Source organism: Camelus dromedarius, chromosome 5, assembly GCF_036321535.1.
Source record: "Camelus dromedarius isolate mCamDro1 chromosome 5, mCamDro1.pat, whole genome shotgun sequence".
NCBI lineage: Eukaryota > Metazoa > Chordata > Mammalia > Artiodactyla > Camelidae > Camelus > Camelus dromedarius.
In genome coordinates, this window is record NC_087440.1 from 72,137,204 (window position 1) to 72,161,317 (window position 24,114).

At 36.0% G+C, this 24,114-nt stretch overlaps 2 protein-coding genes across 2 annotated transcripts in view; one reads left to right on the top strand and one right to left on the bottom strand.

The window, feature by feature from the left end:
- The first annotated feature begins 5 nt into the window (after nucleotides 1-5).
- On the top strand, nucleotides 6-6,390 carry SLIRP (SRA stem-loop interacting RNA binding protein). The gene is made up of 4 exons (XM_010976423.3): nucleotides 6-147; nucleotides 2,954-3,012; nucleotides 5,722-5,829; nucleotides 6,279-6,390. The coding sequence occupies exons 1-4, from the start codon at nucleotides 51-53 to the stop codon at nucleotides 6,348-6,350; spliced, it is 336 nt and encodes a 111-aa protein (XP_010974725.1). The 5' UTR covers nucleotides 6-50; the 3' UTR covers nucleotides 6,351-6,390.
- Nucleotides 6,391-24,114, bottom strand: part of SNW1 (SNW domain containing 1) — a 30,984-nt gene continuing 13,260 nt past the window's right edge. The window contains exons 4-14 of the mRNA XM_010976422.3: nucleotides 21,085-21,180; nucleotides 20,883-20,989; nucleotides 19,849-19,953; nucleotides 17,920-17,989; nucleotides 17,111-17,176; nucleotides 15,501-15,617; nucleotides 14,458-14,599; nucleotides 11,845-11,941; nucleotides 8,771-8,888; nucleotides 7,162-7,325; nucleotides 6,391-7,081 (exon numbers count right to left, since the gene is read on the bottom strand). Of these exons, the coding sequence (XP_010974724.1) occupies nucleotides 6,883-7,081; nucleotides 7,162-7,325; nucleotides 8,771-8,888; nucleotides 11,845-11,941; nucleotides 14,458-14,599; nucleotides 15,501-15,617; nucleotides 17,111-17,176; nucleotides 17,920-17,989; nucleotides 19,849-19,953; nucleotides 20,883-20,989; nucleotides 21,085-21,180 (1,281 nt within the window). The 3' untranslated portion in view covers nucleotides 6,391-6,882. The remainder of the gene's footprint in view (nucleotides 7,082-7,161; nucleotides 7,326-8,770; nucleotides 8,889-11,844; nucleotides 11,942-14,457; nucleotides 14,600-15,500; nucleotides 15,618-17,110; nucleotides 17,177-17,919; nucleotides 17,990-19,848; nucleotides 19,954-20,882; nucleotides 20,990-21,084; nucleotides 21,181-24,114) is intronic.

A 24,114-nucleotide genomic window follows, 5' to 3' on the forward strand; every position in this document is an offset into this window, starting at 1 on the left:
AGCGCTTCCGGAGTCGCAACCTCAGGTCGCGGAGTTCCTTAAATCTAAAGATGGCGGCTTCGGGTGTGAGGGGCGCTATGGCTTTGCGTACGAATATTGGCCGGCCCGTTGCGTTTGTCAGAAAAATTCCGTGGACCGCGGGCCCGAGTGAGTTGGAGATGTAGTAGGGGAGGAATTTTGGGGCCCAAGCAATCCTGAAAAGCTTTGCTTTCTGCGGAGCGCTTAAATCAACGTGGTAGCTGGATTAGGAGGCTGAGTTTGCTCCTGAGCAAGCCTGTGGGTAGAAGGAAATTTTGTTTGCAGTTAGCCGTTCAGGGATGCCCCTTGAGCTTTTGGGCCACGTAATCACGGTGTCCAGCCTTTCGGGGTTTAAAAGTTAAAGTTTACTTGGAAACTTTAAGATACACAATTTAGAAGGGGTTATTTTCACTTCAGTGTGGCGGATGGATTCGAAGTGGCAAGACTGGAGACAGGAGGACGAATGAAAAAGGCTGACAGTAATTTAGTTCAAAGGCGAGGAACTGAACTTCAGGGTATTGGTGGTGGTAGTGTTGGGGCGGGTAGGAGCGGTCAGATCCACTTATGTTAACCAAACAAAATTGACAAATTTTCATGATGGCTTGAATGGGGGAAAAGTACGAAAGGAGGGAAAGGGAGGAATGACTTCCAGGTTTTTAGCATTGGTGAATTTCGTGATCAGAATATAGAAGCAGGTCGAAAGATGATGAGGAGGGGGAGGGTATAGCTCAGTGGTAGAGTGCATGCTTAGCATACACAAGGTCCTGGGTTCAATCCCCAGTACCTCCTCTAAAAATAAACATAATTACCTCCCCCCACCGGAAAAAAAAAAAAAGAAAGATGAGGAGTAAAGTTTAAATGTGTTTAGTTTGAGAAATCTGTGAGGTCTCCGTCTGTTAGTTGGACAGAGGACGTTGTGTATGGATTTAGAAATGCACTCCCACAGCCATACAACCATACTCTTTGGGTTAGAATGACAGCTCCTCCATTTACTAGTTGTGTAACCTGACTAACGGAAGGTAATTGGAGAAAAGGGCTCACCACTGTGCCTCAGTTTCATCATTCATAAAATGGAATCAATAATACCTTCCTCTTAAGATTGTGATTGGATTAAATGAGTTTATATGTAAACTGTTTAGTCTTAGGGTCAGTACAGAGTAAGTACTCAGTAAGTGATAGTTGTTTTGATGATTACTAAAATTGAAGCTCACTGGAGAGGCCTAGGCTGGCGATAAAGGAATGGGAGTAATTAGTACTGAAAACTTGCACCAACATTGATTTTTGTCAGCTACAGTTTTGAGTTGAGGTTTTTACATTTGCTTACCAAAATTTAAAAATCCGTGGTCACTGTTGCAGCCATTCATGTCTCAGATCATGTGCTTTTAAAAAAGGAATGGGACAGGTGTGGGTAGTAGAATGGGAAATAGATTTGTTTGTGCCCCGTCGTCTTCTTACGTGGTAGGTGAAGACCACACCTAGTAAAATTGCTTAGGTCCTGAGAACCTCTGTGGAAAGGCTGAGGGGTTTCCTTAGCATCTTGCAGATGCAAGTTTCCAGACCATAATGGGTTGTTCAGAACCATTAAAGAGTCTACATAACATACAGTTGTGACTACAGTCTCTCAGTTCATTTAATCATTCATTCAGCACACATTTAAGGAGTGTCTGTTATGTGGTAGGCATTGTTCTTGGTGCTTGCAGCTGTTTTTCTGTAACAGTTGTAGGTAATTTGGGGAAAGGGTTACCTTCCAGGCCAGTTTGTTTTGGAAGTGAATGTTTTCTAGAACTTTAAATACCTGCTTTAAAACTATTCTGTTTATCCTCCATTAATATCTTCTGTGAGATCCTGATCTTGCCATCTAGTTTGATCAACTATTAGAACACTTCAGAAATTTAGCTCCTGTGGCTTGTTGAAGGATTACTAGACATTTATTTATTCATTCAGCAAATACTGCTCTATTGTGTATCAATCACCATGGACATAGTGGACTCAACACTTGGCAAGCTTATGGTGTAGTGATGGGGGTGAGGAGATGGACATCAGCAAATCTAGGCAGTTGTTGAACCAGTGAGGTTTGGATGGACTAGGGTGATGAAGCAGGTACTCTGAAATGTAAATCAGTGAAAGTACAAGCACTGTAGTTCAGAAAAGAAAGAGATCATGTGGTTTTTGATCTTTAAGGTTATCCACTTTTCCTCCTTGAGGCCTCACAGGGTTAGTACTTTGTCTTGTTTTGCAGTAAGAGCCCAATAAAATAATAATCTGTGATATATTTGGCCTGGGTCTTGAAGGATAGTTACAGTTTTGGCAGAAGAAGATTGGATTACTGACATTTTAATAGGAAAGAACTGCAGACAAAGATAGGAATTCACAGGACAGATACACAGAATTTCATTTGCTGTACTAGAAAGTAACTATGGGCCAGCAATAGTAAGGCAGGAAGGGTAGGTAGGTCAACTTAACAAATTTTATTATGAGTAACAACTATTTAACCTAATGTAAACTTTAAATTATGAAAGGCAAGTAAATTGGGATTTTATTTGGAAATCTGTAATATAGCTAACAAGCAGTGTTGTAATTGTCTGTCTTCTGTGTGATCAGAAGATCGCTCACAGGGATTATAATCCATGCATTTAGCACAGCACCTGGTATGGTGAAGATACTCAATATTTGCTGGGGATGAAGTCAACAGTCAACTCAGTAATATGTTTGTCCATGTCTTCACCCCATCACCTCCCCAAATCTAGTACATTACAGCTTTATAATCAATACCGTATCTATTTCTTAAATCTTAAAGCTTCAAGGAAATGCAGAGTAGCTCCTGTTCACAAGAAGTTTGGGCATTCTAGGACCCCTTTTGGTTTCTATCTACAATCAAGGGTGGAGGATACAAAATACATTAACAAGTCTTAATATGTTTTCTCTTCCTATACAGATGAGCTGAGAGAACACTTTGCACAATTTGGTCATATAAGAAAGTGCTCTGTACCTTTTGTGAGTATTAACTTAAAAAAAAAAGTAATAATGTTATCCTCTTGATTTTCTTGTCAGAGCATATCAATTTGTATGAATTTCTCATGGAGTGACAGTGGTCAATCTTTGTTGATTAAGTTATGAGTGATACGGCTTAAAAAGTTAAGGGAAAAAAAAAAAACAAAAACCCCCAAAATAAAAAAAAGCTTATCCTAGATATTTGAGGTATTTGTGTTGGTTTTTAAAAATTATCACAAATTTAATGTCTCAAAGCAACACACATATATTATCTCAGTTTCTGCAGATCAGGAGTCCAGGCACAGGTTTGCTGGGTCCTCTGTTCAGGGTTTCATGTAGCTGCAGTCCAGGTGTCAGCTGGAGTTGCCATCTCACCAGAGGCTCAACTGGCAAAGACCCATTTCCATGCTCCCTTAGGTTCTTGGTAGAATTTGTCTTTCAGCTGTAGCACTGAGGTACCTGCTTTCTTGCTGGCTTTCAGCTGGAGACTGCTCTCAGCTCCTAGGGACTGCCTGCAGTCCTTATTACTCTCCTTCTCCGTAGGCACTTTCTAAAACATGGCAGCTTCAAAGTCAGCAAGGGAGTTTCTTTCTTGTCTGCTAAGACAGTTTTATAATGTAATTATTGGAGTGATACCCCATCATCTTTGCCACATAACCTGATCAAGGGAGCAATATCTCATTGCTTTTGCTATATCCTTTTGGTTAGAAGTGTCATAGGTCCCACCCACATTCAAGGGAAGGGGATTATATAGGGGGTAACGTGGTGGGACACATGGAGATCTTGGGCCATCTTGGAATTTTGCCTATTTCAGTATTATAACAAGGACTTGAGAGAGTAGAGGATAATTTTATCATGAAACTGATGGAGAATATCTATTTTAACCTTTATCCTCATTAAGTTGAGTGCTTTGTGTGTTGTGTTTTTATTTGTTACATATTCTTTGCTTCCTCATGAGGGTTTAGAAATCAGGTTCTACTTTATCCTGGGCTTTATTTTTCTGTGGACTTTCTAGAATTTTTGTTTATTTGGGGGTATGATGTGAGTACACATAGAGTTTACATGTGCTTCATTAAAATTGCTCCATTTTCCCTCATGGCATCAAAAAGGCTGTGGTAAAATATCAACTTAAAGTAACTTAAGTTCTTAACTCTTGATTTAATGTTATTTGCCTTCCAAAGATCTAACAGATTATGCATCTTGTGTGCTGGTGAAGATGTAGGGAATCTAGTACTGAAATTGTTGGGAAGTTTAACTGGTACCTTCACTGAAGGGTAATTTGGCAAAATCTATCAAAATTAAGAACCTGCTTTTGCTTTGATTTAGCAGCTTCATTTGTAGGAATTTATTCTACAGAAATGTGAAGTCAAGAATGTTCAAAACAGCATTGTTTAATAATATCCTAATTGGAAAGAACCTAAGTGTTCGTCAGTGGGATGGGTTAAATAGATATTAATTCATTTATATAGTGGGATTTTACAGTTGATTAAAGGAGGCATGTATATTACAGACATGAAAATCTATAAGCTTAAAAACTAGTTTTACAAAGTGTGTGTGTAAAATTTGTGTTTTTTGAAGAGTATTTTTAAAAAGTTTCTCTAAAAAGTAACAGATTTTTCTTGGTTGTCATTTCCCTCCTGAAAGTATAAACAGAGTAATTTAGGACCTGGAGTTAACAGATTTTAAACAAGAGAAGGCTTTGATTCTTGGGAAAATTATATATAACAAAAAAATTAGTTTCTAGTTAACAAGTTCATTGTACTCAAGTTAGAAATCCAGGTTCCAATTTTAGATACATAGTATCTAAATTTTAACAAAATTTTTAATGCCTTGACAAATGGAAATGGACACCTGTAGGTAGAGTGCTTTAAAAATTGTCTTATCTATCCGAGGTAAGGAATGAATCACTGAGACATAACCAGAAATTTACTGTGTTCTAGGTTAATACTTACAAACTTACCTTCCAGGCATGGGGGCAATTTCTAAGAATTTTTTTCAGAGTTGGGGGGGGGGGGCAGAGCACACCATAACTTTGTAACAAGACTGATGATGTACATTGAGTGAATAGACACCTTAGTATCTGTCATATATAGAAGGGCTGGGGGGTGGGCAAGGTGTGTCTAAGAACATTAGTATCTCTGATGTATAAATGTATAGGTTGAGTGATAAGCACTTGTCTTTCGCACAAAGGGAAGTAGCAAAATTGTTTAACTTAACCAGAAGTGTGGAACTAGGTAAACAAGGGTAATTTTTTTTTGTATTTTTCTTTAGGAGCATGTGATGATAATGGTGGAAATGGTGATGAGGGTTATTGGTCTCAGAAATTACCAGAAATGTACCTAGTTTTGAGGCTTAATTTTCTAGTTTCTAGAATGAGGAAGTTAGAAAACAGGAAGAGTACTTCTTTATGCGATCAAAATCTCCCTTGACTATTGCTGTTAATGTGGTTTGTATCTAGAATGACACAGCTCATTACCCACATTTTACTTCCCTAGTGGCAATAGAAAAGCCAGAGAGTGTTAAGATTAACACAGAGATTAAGCCTTGGGTAAATAGGAAAGTAAATATGTATTAAAGCAAAGTTTTTGGTATTTATTAAAATGTCTTTTACTCCATTTTGGCAGATGAAAAAGTTGGTGGTTTGATTTGAAACTCCTGGAAACTTTCTCAAGTTCATGATTATTAATCTCTTCCTAAATTTTGAATTACTAGGACAGAGAGACTGGCTTTCACAGAGGTATGGGTTGGGTTCATTTTTCTTCTTCAGAAGAACTTCGGAATGCACTACAACAGGAAAATCATGTTATTGATGGAGTTAAGGTAAATATTTTTCTACATCATATCATGAGATTTCTGTATATCAATTAGATAGGTCAGAAGTGTAAAATGACAGGGACTTTGGGAGATTTGTAACTTAATGTTTATTAAAGAATGGTGGTGGTGGTAAAGTTCCCAGTTCTAAAAGGTCTGGAGAGAAAAGTACAGGAGCCTTTAACGGTCAGCAAGGTGTATGTAACATGGAACAGTGGGAACAGCAGGGAGACCGGGGTTGAAATCCTGGCTTTTCCACTTACTGTGTGACCCTGGGCTAAACTGATTTAGTTTTTTATTGAAGTTCAGGGAGTCTTAAGTACAAGGAGCAAATAACATCCTCTTTACTAACTAGTGCTGACTCCCTAATAAAATGGCAGCTTTAAAGCATCAGTTTTCAGTTTTAATATTTTTGCAGACATTGCCTTTCCTTACAGTGCTTATTTGATTTTTTTCAGCTCCATGTTCAAGCTCAGAAACCCAAGGCTTTGCAAGGGGATCAAACATCTGATGAAGAGAAAGATTTTTGAGACTATCACTGCCTATTAAATAAAGTAAACAAAACTGAAATTTTTGTCTAAATGTTTTTATTTGAAACAAATGGTTGCACCAAGCAAGAGCTTACTTTCCCCACTCCAAATTAAAACAGAGCACAATAGAGGCAAACATCATTTGGCAGGACAGTTCCAATATGTGAGCATCCTTCTACTCACTGTGGTTGGGGTAACTTGATTTGTGAGCAGTCATTCATAGACAAAATATTAACCCCAAAGTACTTATGTCACACAAAAGGAAGTGGCCTTAATTTCATGTGTGGGGCAGTATGTTCTATAAATGCCAAAAGGTGGGAGAAGCACAAACACAACCCACTCTTTAAAAAAACTAAGTAATTCAAAGTAGAATTTTTCCACCCCCCCCCCTTTTCTCCTGTAATAAAAAGTAGTGCTGGGCTCTGACACCCAGATTTGGTTTTTATCCTGGCCATTTACAAAGTGTTCCCCCATAACGACTTGCATCGTTAGGGTTATGAATAATAGTTCATTCACTTTGGAGAGCAAGTATCTACTCCTTCCTCCTCTTCTTGCCTTCATGCTCATGTTCCTTGGGGCGGCTGCTATCTGAGGGTCTTTTAGAGCCACCATGCTGTTTGGCTTCTTCCAAAAATTTGTCCAAACCAAAAGGATCTTCCTCAAACTGAACTGGTCCTTCTCGGCCTCTTTGTCTACGGTCTGAACCAGAAAACTCCTTATCGGGAACAAATCTAGGGAAAAAAAGAAACGACTATGAACTACTTTGTTTTCACTGGTGCAGATGTTGAGACTAAGCTGTCTGCCTGGGTACCTGTTAGTCTTTATTCTGGCTTCTAGGTCGTCACCATACATGTCCTTGTCCAGATTTTTACTGGGCCTGTAAATATTCTGGGCCATATCTTTACCACCTCTCCAGGCTTGATCATAAACATTGTAAATTTCATCTTCTCCACCTGCAAAACCACTGTCCATACCCTGTGGAAAAAACAGAGGATGTTAAAAATGTATGTATTTAATGAAAGTTGAATTTGATTACTTTCATATGAAGAGGAAACCCTTGCTCACTCACAGCTCACATTTTCAACAATCTGAACTGCAAACTAAAAAGGTCACTAAAAAACGGTCACAAAGTCCCTTATCTCTTGTTCACCTTTGGCTCCTTAGATTAAATATGGTACTCATTAACTACTTTCGCAAAGTTGTCATCAAAACTGGCAGATGCTAGTATAAGCAGGTATTTCAATTTGTATAGACACAGTAACAAGAAGATAGAAGAACTGTGAAGTGTTTATCTGACACTATAGTAACGTTAAACCCCTTAACTGCCTGAGAACATCACTATTACAGCATGATATGATAGGGTTCTCAATGAAAATATTAAGTCAACAAAAAGCTGGTTTCGTATATTTGGACAGCTCATTAATACAGGGATGTGTCTTTTAAGAAAATTTTTCACCACAATCTTTAAATGATTTAAGCTTGTGAGAGGCAACTGCCATAAATATTTACTTCTGTGGAACTTTCATGCCTAAGAATCTTAGTTCTACCAGATACGAGCTAAACCTCTATGTGTTTCAACTTCTTCATATATAGACAGAGGTACTAATAGTATCTAAGAATTAAGTGAGATAACATAAGTAAAAGACTTAGAACAATGCCAGGAATATAAAAAGCACCCAATAACTTACTAACCAGAAAAGCTTACTCAAATGCTACCTTCAAATCTTCCTAAAATCTCCAAGTCTTAGATAACTAACTTCTCTCTATCCCAGTAGAACTTTACAGTTCTGTATTCTTACCACAGTCTGCCTTGCTTTTATTTTTATACATGTATCTCTTTTCCAGTGGACTTGAGGGTTCCTTGAGGGCAAAGGCACATCTGTCTTTGATCTCACTGACTTATATACAGTAAATAATCAATGTTGGGTGAATTAAAACACAAAGGTACTTCCTCAGGCCTAATGTGTCCTAGCTAGTTAGTGACACCTGGTACTAGAAATCAGATTTCCTGACTAATACTTTAATCTGGCTTTACAGCTATATTTTTTTTAAAGATCCCAAGTCTGTGTTTTTTTAGCATTAAAAAAAATTTATTTTCAAATATCAACAAAAAATAACCCGAGACACTTTTGTAGGACATTTGCTCTATTTTAGAAATAAAAGACTGATATACCAGAATCAAGTTTTATCACCGAATTTCTTTCATTTTCTAATAGTGTCTCAAATCTTAGTCAACTCTAAGAGGTCAAAATCAACTTTTTCATCTTGTCTCTTAAGTTACAACATGAAACTTGCAATTTTTTTTCCTGTCATCATGCCAGCATACCTTAGGCTGATCTAAACTATGATGTTAATTTTCTTTTCCCTGAGGATTGGTATATCATATCAACACTTAAAATTTATTTCTAGGCTTTTTGTACCTTGGATTGGTTGAAGAGCCTTTGGTCATATTGAACTTCATTGGAAGTCCGAGGATTGGGCACACCAAGAGCAATGACTTCACTGATATCTCGATTTTCATTTCTCTGCAGTTTTGACCTGTTTTGAAATACCATGTCACAAACTGAAAACTCTTCACAGATAAGCTGAATTTCAACTTAAATACAACAAATCTCAGAAGAAGAGGAAACAAATATGTCCTGTTCACATCTTGTGAACATATATATTCCCTGATAATGCCATAGTTGGGATGACAGCTCTTACAGCATTTCAGATACGTGATTATAAGAGACACGGTTTTACAATTAGGCCTTCCTGATAGACAGGAGTAGGTATGACATTATAATTCAACATCTGTATACACACAGTGATCACCACCAAAAGTCTAGTTACTGTCTAACACCGTACAATTGACCTCCTTCACCCATTTTCACCAATCCCTCACCCCACTTCCCCTCTGGTAACCACCAATCTGTTTTCTCTACCTATGAGTTTGTTTTCAGTTTGTTCATTCTGTTTTTCTAGATTCCACATGAGTGAAATCATACTGTATTTCTCTTTCTCTGTCTGACTTATTTCACTTAGCATAATACCCTCAAGGTTCATCCATGTTGTCACAAATTGCAAGATTTCATCTTTACAGCTGAGCTGTATTCCACTGGGTACACATCCCCCTCCCCATCTTCTTTATCCATTTATCTGTTGATGGGCACTTAGGTTGCTTCCATCCATATCTTGGTTATTGTAAATAATGCTGCAATGAAGATAGGTACGCATATATTTTTTTGAATTAGTGTTTTCATATCCTTCAGATAAATACCTAGAAGTGGAATAGCTGGATCATATGGTAGTTCTATTCTTAATTTTTTGAGGAATCTCCATACTGTTTTCCATATTAACAGCACTAATTTACATTCCCACCAACAGTGTTTGAGGGTTCCCTTTTCTCTACCTCTTCAATGCTTGCTATTTCCTGTTTTTCTGATAATACCCACTCTAACAGGTGTGAGGTGCTATTTCGTGGTTTTGACTTGATTTCCCTAATAATTAGTGATGCTAATATCTTTTCATGTGCCTGTTCATCATTGGCATGTCTTCTTCAGAGAAAGGTCTATTCAGATCCCCCGCCCATTTAATTGGGTTTTTCTGTTGCTGTTGCTGCTGAGTTGTATGAGTTCTTTATATACTTTGGATATTAACCCCTTGTTGGATATATAATTACAAATATTGTCTCCCATTCAGTAGGTTGCCTTTTTATTTTGATGATGGTTTTCTTCACTGCGTAAGTTTTTCGTTTGATACAGTCCCATTTGTTTATTTTTTCTTGTTTCCTTTGCCTTTGGAGTCAAATTAAAAAACACTGCTAAGACCACTGTCAAAGAGCTTACTGCCTATGTTTTCTTCTAGGAATTTTATGGTTTAAGGTCTTAAATTCAAATTCTTAATCCATTTTGCATTAATTTTTATGCAGTGTAAAAGAGTAGTCTAGTTTCATTCTTTTGCATGTGGCTGTCCACTTTTCCAATACCATTTATTAAAGAGAGCATCCTTTCTCAAAAGAGTCATTCTTTTGTTTTGTTTTTTAAAGAATCATTCTTGATATGGAAGTCCTTAATACAAGCAATCACCTTATAATGAATGCTGAAATATGAATCTGCTATGGTCTATATCTGCTATTATTATAAAGGACTGGGAGGACTGGATGCAAATTAGATGTATCACATGAATCATTTTTGATAAGCTAGAATCAGTTCTTTACCCTAACTACATTTAGTAATTTTATCCTATTAGAATTCTGAGGAAAACATGTCAATGACTGGATTACTCAGTATAATTTTTGACATTCAGATTAATTTAATTCCTCTGCTGTTTCAGTATGTATGCAATCTACATCGCAATGATACCATGGTAACTGTTATCATTTATTTCCCTAAAAAGCTCAGGTCTTAAAATGATTTCTATAGACAATCTAATTTTCATCCAATCACAAGTTTACAGCTTTTCGATATTATCAATTCTCATAGTCACTTTATTGGTTTTAAGGGCTCCATTTATCTACAGAGCCATTTTGATTTTTACAGCTTAGGAATTTCAGACCAAGAGTGTCATTAACTGTGCACTTTCATACTTCATTCCTCTCTCTTTTATACTATATGTTTAAACACAACTCTAAATTCAGATTTTCTGCTTCTCTATGACTTCACTTATTGAGAGATGAAATATGCCATTAAACAACAAAGACCATCACCAGAAGCAATCTGTTTAAGATATGACTTGAAAAAATAGATTGTATCAGCTCGTAGGTTGATGAGAGCACAGAGAACTGTGCATTTGGAAAGAGTTTTATACTTGCATTTTACCCAACTCAGAATTCCACCTCTGTGTTATAGCATGTCTTCAACCTTTCAGCATTTCAGTCCTTGCCCTTTGTTGAACCACAAACTTTATCAATCCCTACTCTGTTCCAAGTCCCCATACATGTATGTCCTTTGTTCTATACATGTCTGTACTTACTAAGAGTGCTCTGTCAATTTTCCCAATTTTATATGATAGCGCTTTCTGAATTTTAAGTGAAACTGCTCATGACAATGGCTGACTTTCAATTCTTACAAAACCTGTTCTTCTCCCCCACTGTACTTGGTACAGTGCTCTGCATGTGAAAGGATCTCAATAAAGGTATAGCAGCTTATTTCCTATCTAGAGGAATAGGTACATAAATTTGCCTCACCATTTGAAACAGAAAAGAACAAACTAGAACAGGACTATCTACTACATTCTTTTCATAAACATGCTCTGAATTTCCTTTTCTATATCCCCATCATTCTCAATTCTGACTCTACAAAGTGACAGAAGATTACTTCCAGGGATAGTCAGTTCTTCTGCTAAGACAGAGTAAGCAGTTTAAGTGCAAGAAATTAAGTGCTGATTTATTAAGTTTTCAAACTAAAGAGGAAAGGGAGAGAAGCAAAACTGGTCTTAGTGGACTAAACCTCCTCTCTAAAAGGTTCACAAAGGCCACTCTTCATAATTCGCATTTATCTCAACTAGCACCTACCTCTTATCGGGAGCTGCTCTGGAAAGATTCCGGTCATGCTGTCTCTCTTTTCGCCTGTCATGCCGGATTTCATCCCTCTCACGTGCCTCTCCATCCTCTGTGTAGACAGAGTTAAACATTACTTACTTCATCAATATATATTATCCATTAATATTCTGAACAAGAGAATATTCTTTAACTGTAGTCAGAAAAATCCACGAATTTCTTTTAGTCACATTAAGCCCTTTTAACCTTACTTGCAATTAATTTAAATCCAGTACTGATTTAACTTTTGAATATGAATTCCAGAATCATGCATGCAGCTGAAGTGTTTAGGTGCAAAGTGTACTGATACCTTTTAATTTACTTTGAAATGCATCTAAGTAGTAAGGTGGATTGATAGATGGAGAAAAAGCTGGGTAGATATATGATAAAGCAAATTTAGCAATGCTAATTGTTTTTAAAAAATGTTAACATAGAGTCTAGATGGTGGAGATATGGATGTTCGCTACATAATTCTTTAAATTTTTCTATGTGTTTTAAAATTTTCATAATAAAATTTCAGGAAAAAAGAATTATACAAAGTTTATCCTTATATTTTCAAAGACTGACTTTGAATAAAGAACCTTTTGCTTGTGGTCCACAGGGGCTGCCTGCATCTTGATTTCTATCAATTGTGTTTTTGTCTATCTTCATTTTCTCTACCCTCTCCAGTCTAAAGGGATACGTATAGAGCATGAGCTTTGGAGCCAGCCTCTCTGGATTCAAATCCTGTCTCTAGGACAGATTAGCAATGTGAAATTATGCAGATTACTCAACCCCTCTGAGCCTTTGTCTCCTCCTCTGTAAAACAGTGACAATTAGAACCAATGCACAGAGCTCCTGTAGGGATTTCATAAGGTTGTATATGCAAAGTGCTCAGAGTGGTGCCTACCATAATAAGCACTCAATAAATGTCTTTTATTAATATCTGGCAAGAGAGTTAAAAATTTAAATTAATTTCTCAAGAACCATTCTTTCAGTTTTTTTTTTTAAAATCAATTCAGAGAACTTACATATAGGGAGGTTTTACATCGAATGACCTTCACTGCCTAGGTGTACAACAGGTTGGTTTTTACATCTTGCCTCATTAAGTCATTTATGTATGATTTAAGGAAGTGGATTACTACTTATAACCCTGGTTACTTCCCTATAGTTGAACTTGAGACTCCTATAAACCATTGCCTGCTTGATACCTCCATTTTAAACTTAACATGTCCACAACTAAGCTCCCAAATCTCTTCCTCCTGCAGTCTTCCCTATATTAATAAATGACAGCTCAACCCTTCTCAATTGCTTAGGTCAAAGTTCTGGAGTCATCCTTGACTCCTTTTCTCTCATCCTTCTACCTAACCCATAAGCAAATTTTGTCAGCTCTACTTCCAAAATACATCTAGTATCTGACCATGGTTTTACTACCTATTATCATCTCTCACCTGTACTATTGCAAGAGCCTTCCAAATGGCTTCCCTGCTTCTCCAAATGACCATTCCATAGCCTTCCGATATATGCAAGATTAAGTCGCTCTGCTCAAAACTCTTCAAATTGCTTCCCTTGATACTTGACGTAAAAGCCATGTTCTGACAATGACTAAAAGGCACACACAGAGATCTGGCCACTTTGCCCTAATCTGTCTGACCCTCTTATCCTGCTACTTAGCTTTCTCACTCTAATCCAGCCATAATGGCCTCCTGCCCGGTAAACAGCCTCCTCAGGCCTTTGCACTTGCTGTTCCTTCTATCTAGGTTGCTATTCCCCCAGATATCCATATGGCTCACTTCCTTACTTCCTTCAAGTGTTTGTGCTAATGTTATCATCTCAGAAGTGAGGCCTATTTTGACCTTATGGCACTTTTATACCTCTTCTGTTTTATTTTTCTCCATAGTGATTATTACCTTTTAATATACTGTATGATTAACTTTTTTTGTCTCTCTATATTCACTGAAATGTTTGCTGCTATACCCGAACCTGTCAGCAAAAACCTTTGTGTCTAGAAGAGAATCCTGCACATAATAGGTGCTCAATATTAACTGAATGAATAATTATATCAGTCTAGGATTTACTAATGAAAGAAAAATCACCCTCATAATTTTCTTGAATTAGAATTAGCCTTTTCACTCTGAATTAATATACCAGTGTAGACCAGTAAATAAAAAGCTAGACAGAAAATATTGGCAGATTTAATAATTAAAGGCCTAAAAGATAGAAAAACTGGATTAGTTAACCATGTGGGGGAGCCGAATTATTCAGTTGGAGATCTCGTTTCTAGTTCTAAGTTTCAAGAAAATTAAAACAGGAGAAAATTAAGCATATCATTTGAGGACTATGTGATTTTTAAAAGTATATTGTTCAGAAGTTTAAAAACTTCCAAGGGTATGCTCCCATATTAAAAGCCCACATTTAAATGTACATTCTTTATTTTCTACTGCCTCAGCTTAACAGGGCAGAAATTACTTTTTCATTTCTACATTATTTCTGAAATATCTACATTTTCTTTATGTCTACTTCTGTATGCAGTAAAAAAATAGAGATTTTCTAAAATGAGACATATATTGTTCATAAAGTAAATTCAATTTGGTAATGAGTATGTTATACCTTTTTCCACATGAGTTTTGATCCCAGCTCTTCTCTCCCTGGCTTTCTGGGCCATTTCTCTAAGTTTCTCTTCATGTTTCTCCTTTTCTTTTTGAGCCATCTTTCTCTCTACTTGAGCACGCATTTCCACAGCTTCACGAGCCTGTTAGTAAAGTCAGATGTTAAATAAGACACTACCAGGGATAAAGAATTATAGCTATCATCTAATTCCCTGACTAAATTCTGGCTTTAAAGAACAGTTATAAAGAATTCAAATTTGTTACTGCTGATTAAAACAAAGATTCTTCTCCACTAAAAGTAACTTGCCTAAGATACTGCAAACTTAGCTTTTTCACTCTGAGAAATGTTTTAGTAGTTGAAACTATAGTGATCCCAATCAATCTTGTAAGTCAGTATTTCACTAATGCTTTCGCAGAAACAATCTAAAAAATTAAACAAGATTCCAAAAAAGCAAATTTCAATATCAATAACATAGTAAGAACTGGTCATATTTTCAAAATCAGAGATAAACTCAAGATAAAGCCTTGGTCTAGATGTGCAAGAGAAAATTTTTATAAGGGTGCTCACTGTGATACAGAAGATATACTCTTCTATGTTCTATACACACTTCAAAGACACATTAATACCATAATATTAATGGACAGCCAATACTATGAACGACATTTTCTGTAGCATTCATTTCGTCAGAATGTTTATTTGCCCTTTCCTGCACCTTTTAGGAGACATCTACATTTAAGATACAGAAAAAGTATGAAACCTAAAAAGAGCAGCTGGCAGTATTCACAAAATGGGATCAGCCTAGTGAACCATTATTCTGGAAATGCTATGAGATGGTGAAGCCCCAGTAGTGGGTTATCTATATGAGTCTACAAAGGCTGAGACAGGGTACAAAGCTGCAAGTAGCACCTCTCTCGAACACATTTCACAGGTGAGAGAGTCTCTAGGTACTTGGCAATGTAGCTAAAATAACAGTCTCTTAGGTAACTGAGAATGGATTTACAAATTATCAAGAGCATTAAACAATTTAATTATAACAGATCAACCTTCCGATCAGCAATGTAGAGAGCTTCAGCCAGTTTTGCAAAATTTTCATTAATGTGAACTGTCTGCAGTCCTCTTCCATCAGCAGCCAGACGTTTATCCAATGGAATTGTATAACCCTAGCATGAAAGCAGGCAGAAAGCACTGGTCACAAAAGAGCTACAACAGATTCTTTAAAATTACATTTAAATATGTCCATTTTGACAAACATTTAGTTCAAGTTCTTTTTCCTTATCTCTTTCTTCACAATTAAGCAACAATAGCAACAGCTAACAGTTCTTTGTGTGGAGGATTATTTAAGCACTTTATATCCAGGGCCTCAATTAACCTTCACAACAATTCTATAAGGCTTGTAACATTATGATGTCCATTTCACACATAAAGATACTGAGGAAGAGAGCTTAGGTAATGTCCCCAAAGTCAAACAGTTAATAAACAGATGAGCTAGGATTTAAACTTGGGCAGTATGATTTCAGAGTCTAAGCTCTGGGAAAATAGATTCTCATGTTAAAATTGTGGATTATAATAAAAGGAAATCACTATCAAATAGCTAAATAGATGTGCATCAAGTAAATGTAACAGTTATACAAAGGTAGAAGAAAGCACTAAAATCAGTGTCTACAGGTAGCTTAATCTACTGTACTACTTAAATGACTTAGATTCTTCAAATCCTGTTCGTTTCAATAAAAGGAAAAAGAATAAAATATGCTAGACAACTAAGATTCTGTGTTCTGAAATTTTGCATCCTATTTCAACAACTGAAGGAACATGCTTGAACATTCATGTGACTTTCAGGCTTAGCTTCATTTTTCCAGATTTCTGACTAGACTCCAATACTGACCTCGACTCCACAGTCTTTATTCTTAATACAAGGAATTGCAATAGAGTCAGCTCAAGAGATCTCATAGTTACATACATATTAATCAATCCAGATCAGACAACCCAACAATCTTTATGTTTCAGGATGAGTATATAACTTCCTTTAAGGAGTAATTCTTATTTAAGCCATGGGATAAAGTGGCCTTCTTCACCGAGCAAAACAGAGTCATGAAATATGATTTGGGAGAAAAGAGGAAATAGTGAACAGGAAATTTATCCTGCATTATCTTAGAGATTCTTCATGACTCCTGGAAGCTTTAGTGATTAGTAGAAATACACTGGATTTAAATAGTTTACACATGCATTGCTATAAACAAAGAGTTTAAAAATTAAAGCACTGAATATATCCACACATACACGCTATTTTATCATATAATTATTTAAATTGGTCTAATTTCTTTTAGGAAGAATTTTAGATATACATTTGAGTTTTCTAAACAATCCTATCTTTCACTGATATGCTACTTTATTCTACCCATTCCTTCTCTATGTGCTTCTGATAACTACAATTTACTAGAAGAATCTACTTAGTATTCATAAGCCTGGCACAGTAACATTCCTATTACATTAAAAAAGAGAGAGAAGTCACATAAGTTGGCTGTTTCTTCTTAAAAATCTTAAGCTAAATGAAATGCTGAGGTCTCAACTAAAGTTACTCAGGCTGAAGGTCCTTCCTGGGTGTTTTTCAGGAGGCTGTAATACTAAAAGACTGATTTTATGACAAGTTAATTACCTTTGCATTTTTCCAGTTTGAAATACAAGGAGGAATCTTCCACTCTTGTTGTTCCTTCACAGTCATCTGAGTTAAGAAAATTGAGAAGAGACATTTTTATAAATTTATAGTCTAGCTAAAAACCTGAATGCAATTTTTCTTTTCAAATACAGCTCAATAAACACTGACATACAGATGGATTTAGCCAAGGGCCTTGATTCCATTTGTTTGGTGGCACTGTATATGCTATGTTCCCACATCATGAAACCTAGCAATAATTTTAATGTAAAAATGGAAAATAATCTATAAATTATTTTTGACAGTAATAAATGCTGGTTAGTATTTTTACATATTTAAAGTGATGTGACTTCTTTCAAATGAAAACTGTTCTATTAGTTGGGTAATAAAATAAATCTAAAAAAACCCACTTGGACAAATGAAAACTGTTCTATTAGTTGGGTAATAAAATAAATCTAAAAAAACCCACTTGGACAATCAATCACAGACAGAGCTAATGATCCCAGATGCTTACCTCTTATGGCTATGATAACATCCTTCTTGTCAAATAGCAGACTTTTCATCCCATTAAAAGCAGGGGTTAATAATAATAAAACTAATAGCTAACATTTTACATACATTCTCATAGGCATTCTGGAACTACACGTTATAGTCGAGTGGGTCCCTATTTGATCTTGAAAAACAAACTAAAGAAACAATAAGTGTGGTGAAATGTAACTGTACAGGCACCTAGACTTTATTCTACGGGAAGTTATTTATAGAATTAGTAATCATGAGTACAAAAAAAGATTTTAGTCTAGAGCAAAGATTACCTTTCGGCTTGGAGAATGCATGACAGGTGCAGGAGGAGAAGGTGGTCCGCGTGGAATTTTCTTATTAATCCTGAAGGATAAACCAAAGCACAAACTATCTATCTCCCCTCTTCATTTTTTATTATGCAAAGCTTCAAACAGATACAAAATCAGAGAGCGTATAATGAATGTCCATCTATTATACAGCAATGTGTTGAGAAGCTGGAGCTGGTGTACTGAATTACAAATATGTAGATTATGACCTGCTGAATGAGTGTAACAAGCCACCCTCGTGGGGTCAGCAGGTAGCTTCCTCAGCATCCAAGCTACTACTTTGGGGTAGTGAAGCCTACTTGGTCATTTTGATTGAAGCGCAGTTTTAACACACCCAAACAAGAGCGCAGAGTCACAAAATTTATTATTACTTACAGATCCCAGAAGTTGGGGGGTGAAGAGGGGGGAAAGAACTGGAGCAAGGACAATTCTTTGTCCTAGTCCTAGGCCACAAATGAGCAGGAGAGAGAGCAGGGGAGCAAGCACCTATTACTTATAAGGTGGCTGGGCCAGAGGACACTAACTTACTTCAGGGCTTAACTTTAAGTGGTTATAGTCATCCCTTGGCTTCCAAGGAGGCCTGGTTTCAGGACACCCAAGGATACCAAAATTTGTGGGTACTCAAGTCCCTTACATAAAATGGCATAGTATTTGCATATAACCTACACACATCCTCCTGTATATTTTAAATCATTTCTAGATTTTTTGTAATCCCTAATACAATGTAAATGCTATATAAATAATTGTAGGGGGGTTGGCAAATTAAGTTTTGCTTTTGGAGACTTTCTGGAATTTTTTTTTCTTGAATATTTTCAATCCACAGTTGGTTGAACCTGCAGATGCAGAACCTGTGAATACAAAGGGCTGATTATATTTTAAAAGATGCCCTGGGAAAGGCAAAGTGTAAACTTATGGTGGGCATCCTAAACTCAAGTCCTAAAATGTCCAGACTCTAGGTGTAAGTAAGGTTATCATACTGTAAAATGACGAGGCAGCAACTCAGGAAAAAAAAGTTTTCCTCAGAAGTTGTTTTTCTCTTCACAACGACTCAGCTTCAACAACTGTTAAAACACAGCCAACTCTGTCATCATCATCACTACCTACTTCACCTCCACAGTATCATTATCATTTCAGAGTTAATATTATTTTTTCCTTCTTAAAAAACAGCTTTATTTAGGTAAAACTAACTTGCAATTAACTATTCATATTTAAGGTACACAATCTGATAAACTTTTTAATTAATTTCTAAAATTATTGTGGCTGCTTCTTTCTTTTTCTTTTCTATTCTTCCTTTCTTTCCTTTCTTTCCTTCCTTTCTTTCTTTCTTCCTTTTTGTTTTTGGAGGGGAAGTAATCAGATTTACTCATTTGTTTTAATGAAGTTACTGGTTTGAACCCAGGCCCCTGTGCATGCTAAGTATGTGCTCTACCACTGAGCCATATACTCCCCAGATTAACTTTTGCCACAAGTAAATACCTGTGAAACCATCATCACGATCAAGACATGAATATACCCATCACCTCCAAAAGTTTCCGCATGTCCCTCTGCCTATCTCTCTTCTTCCTCTCATTGCCACTCTGTCCTCCCTACTTCCCCACAAGCAATCACTGATTTACTTCCTGTGTCATTATAGATTAGTTTGCATTTTCTAGAATTTTATACAAAAGGAATGATACAGTATGTACTTGTTTTTGTCTGGCTTCTTTCACTCAGCATAATTATTCTGAGATTAACCCACGTTACTGCATGTACTAAAGTTTATTCCTTTTTACTGCTCAATAGTATTCCATGTACAGATGTCCCACATTTGTTTATCCATTTGCGTGTTTATGGACATTTTCCTTCTTTCATCTTTTTTAAGAATGGTGATTCATTTTCATGAAGCCACCTACTTACTTGAATCTTGGAGGCTCCATTGGATCTTTCTGCATTTCTACCATCCGAATAACTCTCTGTTTAGCTCCAGAGTTGAAAGCCACTCCTTGTTGAGATGGTGTGTATCTGAATAATGGAGATGAAATTAAAGGTGTAACGAGTTCAAGCTTTCAATAGGCATTTTTCTTCTATTACAATCCTAGGCTGGACTACATTGTCAATTTTTTTCACAAAGTACTAATGGAAAATTGCAACAACATTTAGGCAGAGCAGATAGCAATGGAGATAAGAGAACGACTAGCAACTATGAGTTACAAACAAAGTGTAAACTAGAGTCGTATTAGTTTGCAAATAATCCATCCCAGTTCATTTTGAACCACGGATGACAGTGTTCCATTTCACAGATAAGAGGTCTAGAAAGTAGTACCTATTTTGTAAGTCTGCATTTGAGGGAATAAATGCCCCATAATATTCTTAGCAGGCAACTTACAGTTAGCAGTTTTTGACTAATCATAGGTTAAAAAACAGAAAGAATAATGGTAGCAGCCCTACCAGCTCTGAATTTTCCCCTAATATCTATATATGAATCATCTTTCCACATAAAGATTTAGTTAAGTGAAATCCATCAAAATTTAGAAGTATTGTAAGGATGGCTATTAGTATATAAATGATATTAATATATTATTTATAGTATACTATTATAGAATTATAATAGTATTGTGTCACATAATATTATCAACATATTCATATTATATAAATATTATGTATTATATTAAAATGGAACTCTAAATAATTGTGGTTTGGATCATATACTCAATGTAATCATTAATTTCTATAAACAAAAAAATGTTTTTAAAACAGCATAATAGCAAATATCTTGTAAGTCAATATCCTAAAAAATACTGTTTTCAATTGTCTGCACAGAGTCAGTAGGCTTCAAGTCATTATCCAAAAAATTGATATACAACTGTGACTAAGCATAGTGAAAGAATACAGGGACCCCCAACTCCAATCAATTCCGATATGGAACTAAAGCTTCCAGGCATGATTTATACCGGATATACTGAGCAGGAGCCAGTTTATCAGCTGCTCGGACGGGCATGGCTGCAGCAACCTTCTGTGACACAGATTTTTCTAAGGCGACCCTTGTCTTTTCTGTTATCTGAAATAAAAAACATCACATTGAGTGGTTTGGAAGTTAACAAAGATGTAAAAACGTCACTGAAAATAATTATATATATATCAATTCCTAGTTACCTCTTTAATGGCTTCTTCATCAGGTCTTTGCAGGTCTGGGTCATCTGCATTCATGACTTCCTTGGGAACCAGGTCAGTGTACTTGCTATAAATGACCTAAAATGTTCAAACAAAAGCAGGCTTAAGAAAAGCAGAAAATGAAAAGAAGCAACCTCATTAAATCATTTCAGAAGTCAACGTTCTCCCGGCACACTTACAAATTTAGGACACAGATTTTGTCTTTTACATTTTAAAATCAAGGAAGCTTAAAATATATACACAAATTGCTGCCCTGGCTATAAAAGTTAATAATTTTCCTCTGACCTCATGCATTTAAATTATTTGAGATCTTCTAATCAAGTCGGTAGCCAAATAAATTGTGCCAACAAAATCTTATGCATCAGTGATCCCTATTTTTGAGGCTCACTAGGACTTGAAATTAATGATGATATAAATTGCCTATAGCACCATTATCTTGGATTACAAGCTCATTGGAATTTAAGTCAGGTTACTGAATAATTTCCAAATTCAGTGGGCTTAAAAAATTTCATTGACCTCACCCTACTTAAAATGTTTGTCTTTTCTGGCAGCAACTCTATTCATAAACTAAGAAAATGAACATATGCCATGGTCAAAAAGTCTTGAACACTTTCTTTTATTAAAAAAGAAAAATTCTATATGCACACCTTATTCTACACATCCAAATTTAGGACTGTTATCTCATTGGTAGGCCCCTGCCAAATAGAAGATTACTGACTTTTATGTCCATCTATACTTCTTAAATTCTTCCATAAAACTTACAAGGCAGATTTTACAGAAAAATAGACGTATTGGAAATTTAACAAATAAGCAGCATTCTAGATTTTGCTGCTTGAGTCAGGAATTCTTTGACAGACATTTAGAGAAAGAATTAACTTATAAATATGAAAGAAAACCAAATTCCTGGGCACTTGAGATCTTAAAAAATTTTCTGCAGAAGAAAATGTTTATTACTGTAAGTCAAAGTCTTGTATCAATAATTGCATTCTATCATGATATTCCTTAAAATAGCTGAAAGGCAATGCATCTTTTTTTTTTTAATTCTTAAAAAAAATTTTATTGAAATGTAGTTGATTCACAATGTTGGTTTCCTGTGTACAGTAAAGTGATTCAGTTATACATATATACACATAAGTATTTCTTTTCAGATTCTTTTCCATTACATGTTAATATAAGAAATTGAATATAGTTCCTTATGCTATACAGTAGGTCCTTGTTGTTTATCTATTTTATATATAGTAATATGTGTCTGTTAATCCCCAACCCTTAATTTATCCCTCACTGTCCTTTTCCCTTTGGTAGCGATAGTTTGTTTTCTATGTCTGTGAGTCTGTTTTTGGTCTGTAAATAGAATTTGTATCACTTTTTTTAGATTCCATATATGAGTGATATCATATGATATTTGTCTTTCTCTATCTGACTTAATTCACTCAAAATGATCATCTCTAGGTCCATCCACGTTGCTGCAAATGGCATTATTTCATTCATTTTTATGGCTGAGTAATATTTCATTGTATAAATACACCAGATCTTCTTTATCTAGTCATCTGCTGATGGACATTGAGGTTGTTTCCATTTCTTGGCTATTTTATTTTTTTTTAACATTTTTTATTGATTTATAATCATTTCACAATGTTGTGTCAAATTCCAGTGTAGAGCACAATTTTTCAATTATACATGAACATATATATATTCATTGTCACATTCCTTTCTCTGTGAGCTACCATAAGATCTTGTATATATTTCCCTGTGCTATACAGTATAATCTTGTTTATCTATTCTACAATTTTGAAATCCCAGTCTATCTCTTCCCACTCCCCACTTCTTTGGCAACCACAAGTCTGTATTCTATGTCTATGAGTCTATTTGTGTTCTGTATTTATGCTTTGTTTGTTTGTTTGTTTGTTTTTTGATTCCACATATGAGCGATCTCACATGGTATTTTTCTTTCTCTTTCTGGCTTACTTCACTTAGAATGACATTCTCCAGGAGCATCCACGTTGCTGCAAATGGCGTTGTCGGTTTTTATGGCTGAGTAGCATTCCATTGTATAAATATACCACATCGTCTTTATCCAGTCACCTGTTGATGGACATTTAGGCTGTTTCCATGTCTTAGCTATTGTAAATAATGCTGCTATGAACATTGGGGTGCAGGTGTCATCCTGAAGTAGGGTTCCTTCTGGATATAAGCCCAGGAGCGGGATTCCTGGGTCATACGATAAGTCTATTCCTAGTCTTTTGAGGAATCTCCATACTGTTTTCCACAGTGGCTGCACGAAACTGCATTCCCACCAGCAGTGTAGGAGGGTTCCCTTTTCTCCACAGCCTCTCCAGCATTTGTCATTTGTGGACTTTTGAATGATGGCCATTCTGACTGGTGTGAGGTGATACCTCATTGTAGTTTTGATTTGCATTTCTCTGATAATTAGTGATATTGAGCATTTTTTCATGTGTCTACTGATCATTTGTAGTATGTCTTCCTTGGAGAATTGCTTGTTTAGGTCTTCTGCTCATTTTAATGCATCCGATTCTTAATTTCTCACTCCAAACAACAAAGCAGGAAACAATTTATGGACCATACGACTTGACCTGCTTTTGTCTACAGCCTCAATCTCCCCCTGGATCTCTCGCTCCCTCATTCATTGTGCTTCCGTCACATAGGCTCTTAGTTTTTGAACACAACTGCTTCCCCCCAATTCTGGACATTTTTAGTGTTGCTCTCAGTTCTTCAATTGGGTTCTCAACCTGAGTCTTGGTTAAAAGGTCATGTATGCAAGGGTGAGGCTTCCTCTGACTACCCCGCTAAAGGAACAACCCCTTTCCACTCAGTCATGCAGTGTCACAGAACTCTGTTTACTCTCTTCAAAGCACTTCTCACAATATGAAATTATTTATCTATTTTAAATGTTTGTCTTCCCCATTAAAGTAATACCAATAATAATTGTAACAGCTAACATTTATCAAGCACTTATTTTGTGTCACTGTTCATTTGCTTTATATTACCTTATAT

Coding starts and splice junctions, on each gene's coding strand:
- SLIRP (XM_010976423.3), top strand. CDS start 51: ATGGCGGCTTCGGGTGTGAGGGGCGCTATGGCTTTGCGTACGAATATT. Junction 148..2,953: donor TCCGTGGACCGCGGGCCCGA/GTGAGTTGGAGA, acceptor CTTCCTATACAG/ATGAGCTGAGAGAACACTTT. Junction 5,830..6,278: donor ATGTTATTGATGGAGTTAAG/GTAAATATTTTT, acceptor GATTTTTTTCAG/CTCCATGTTCAAGCTCAGAA.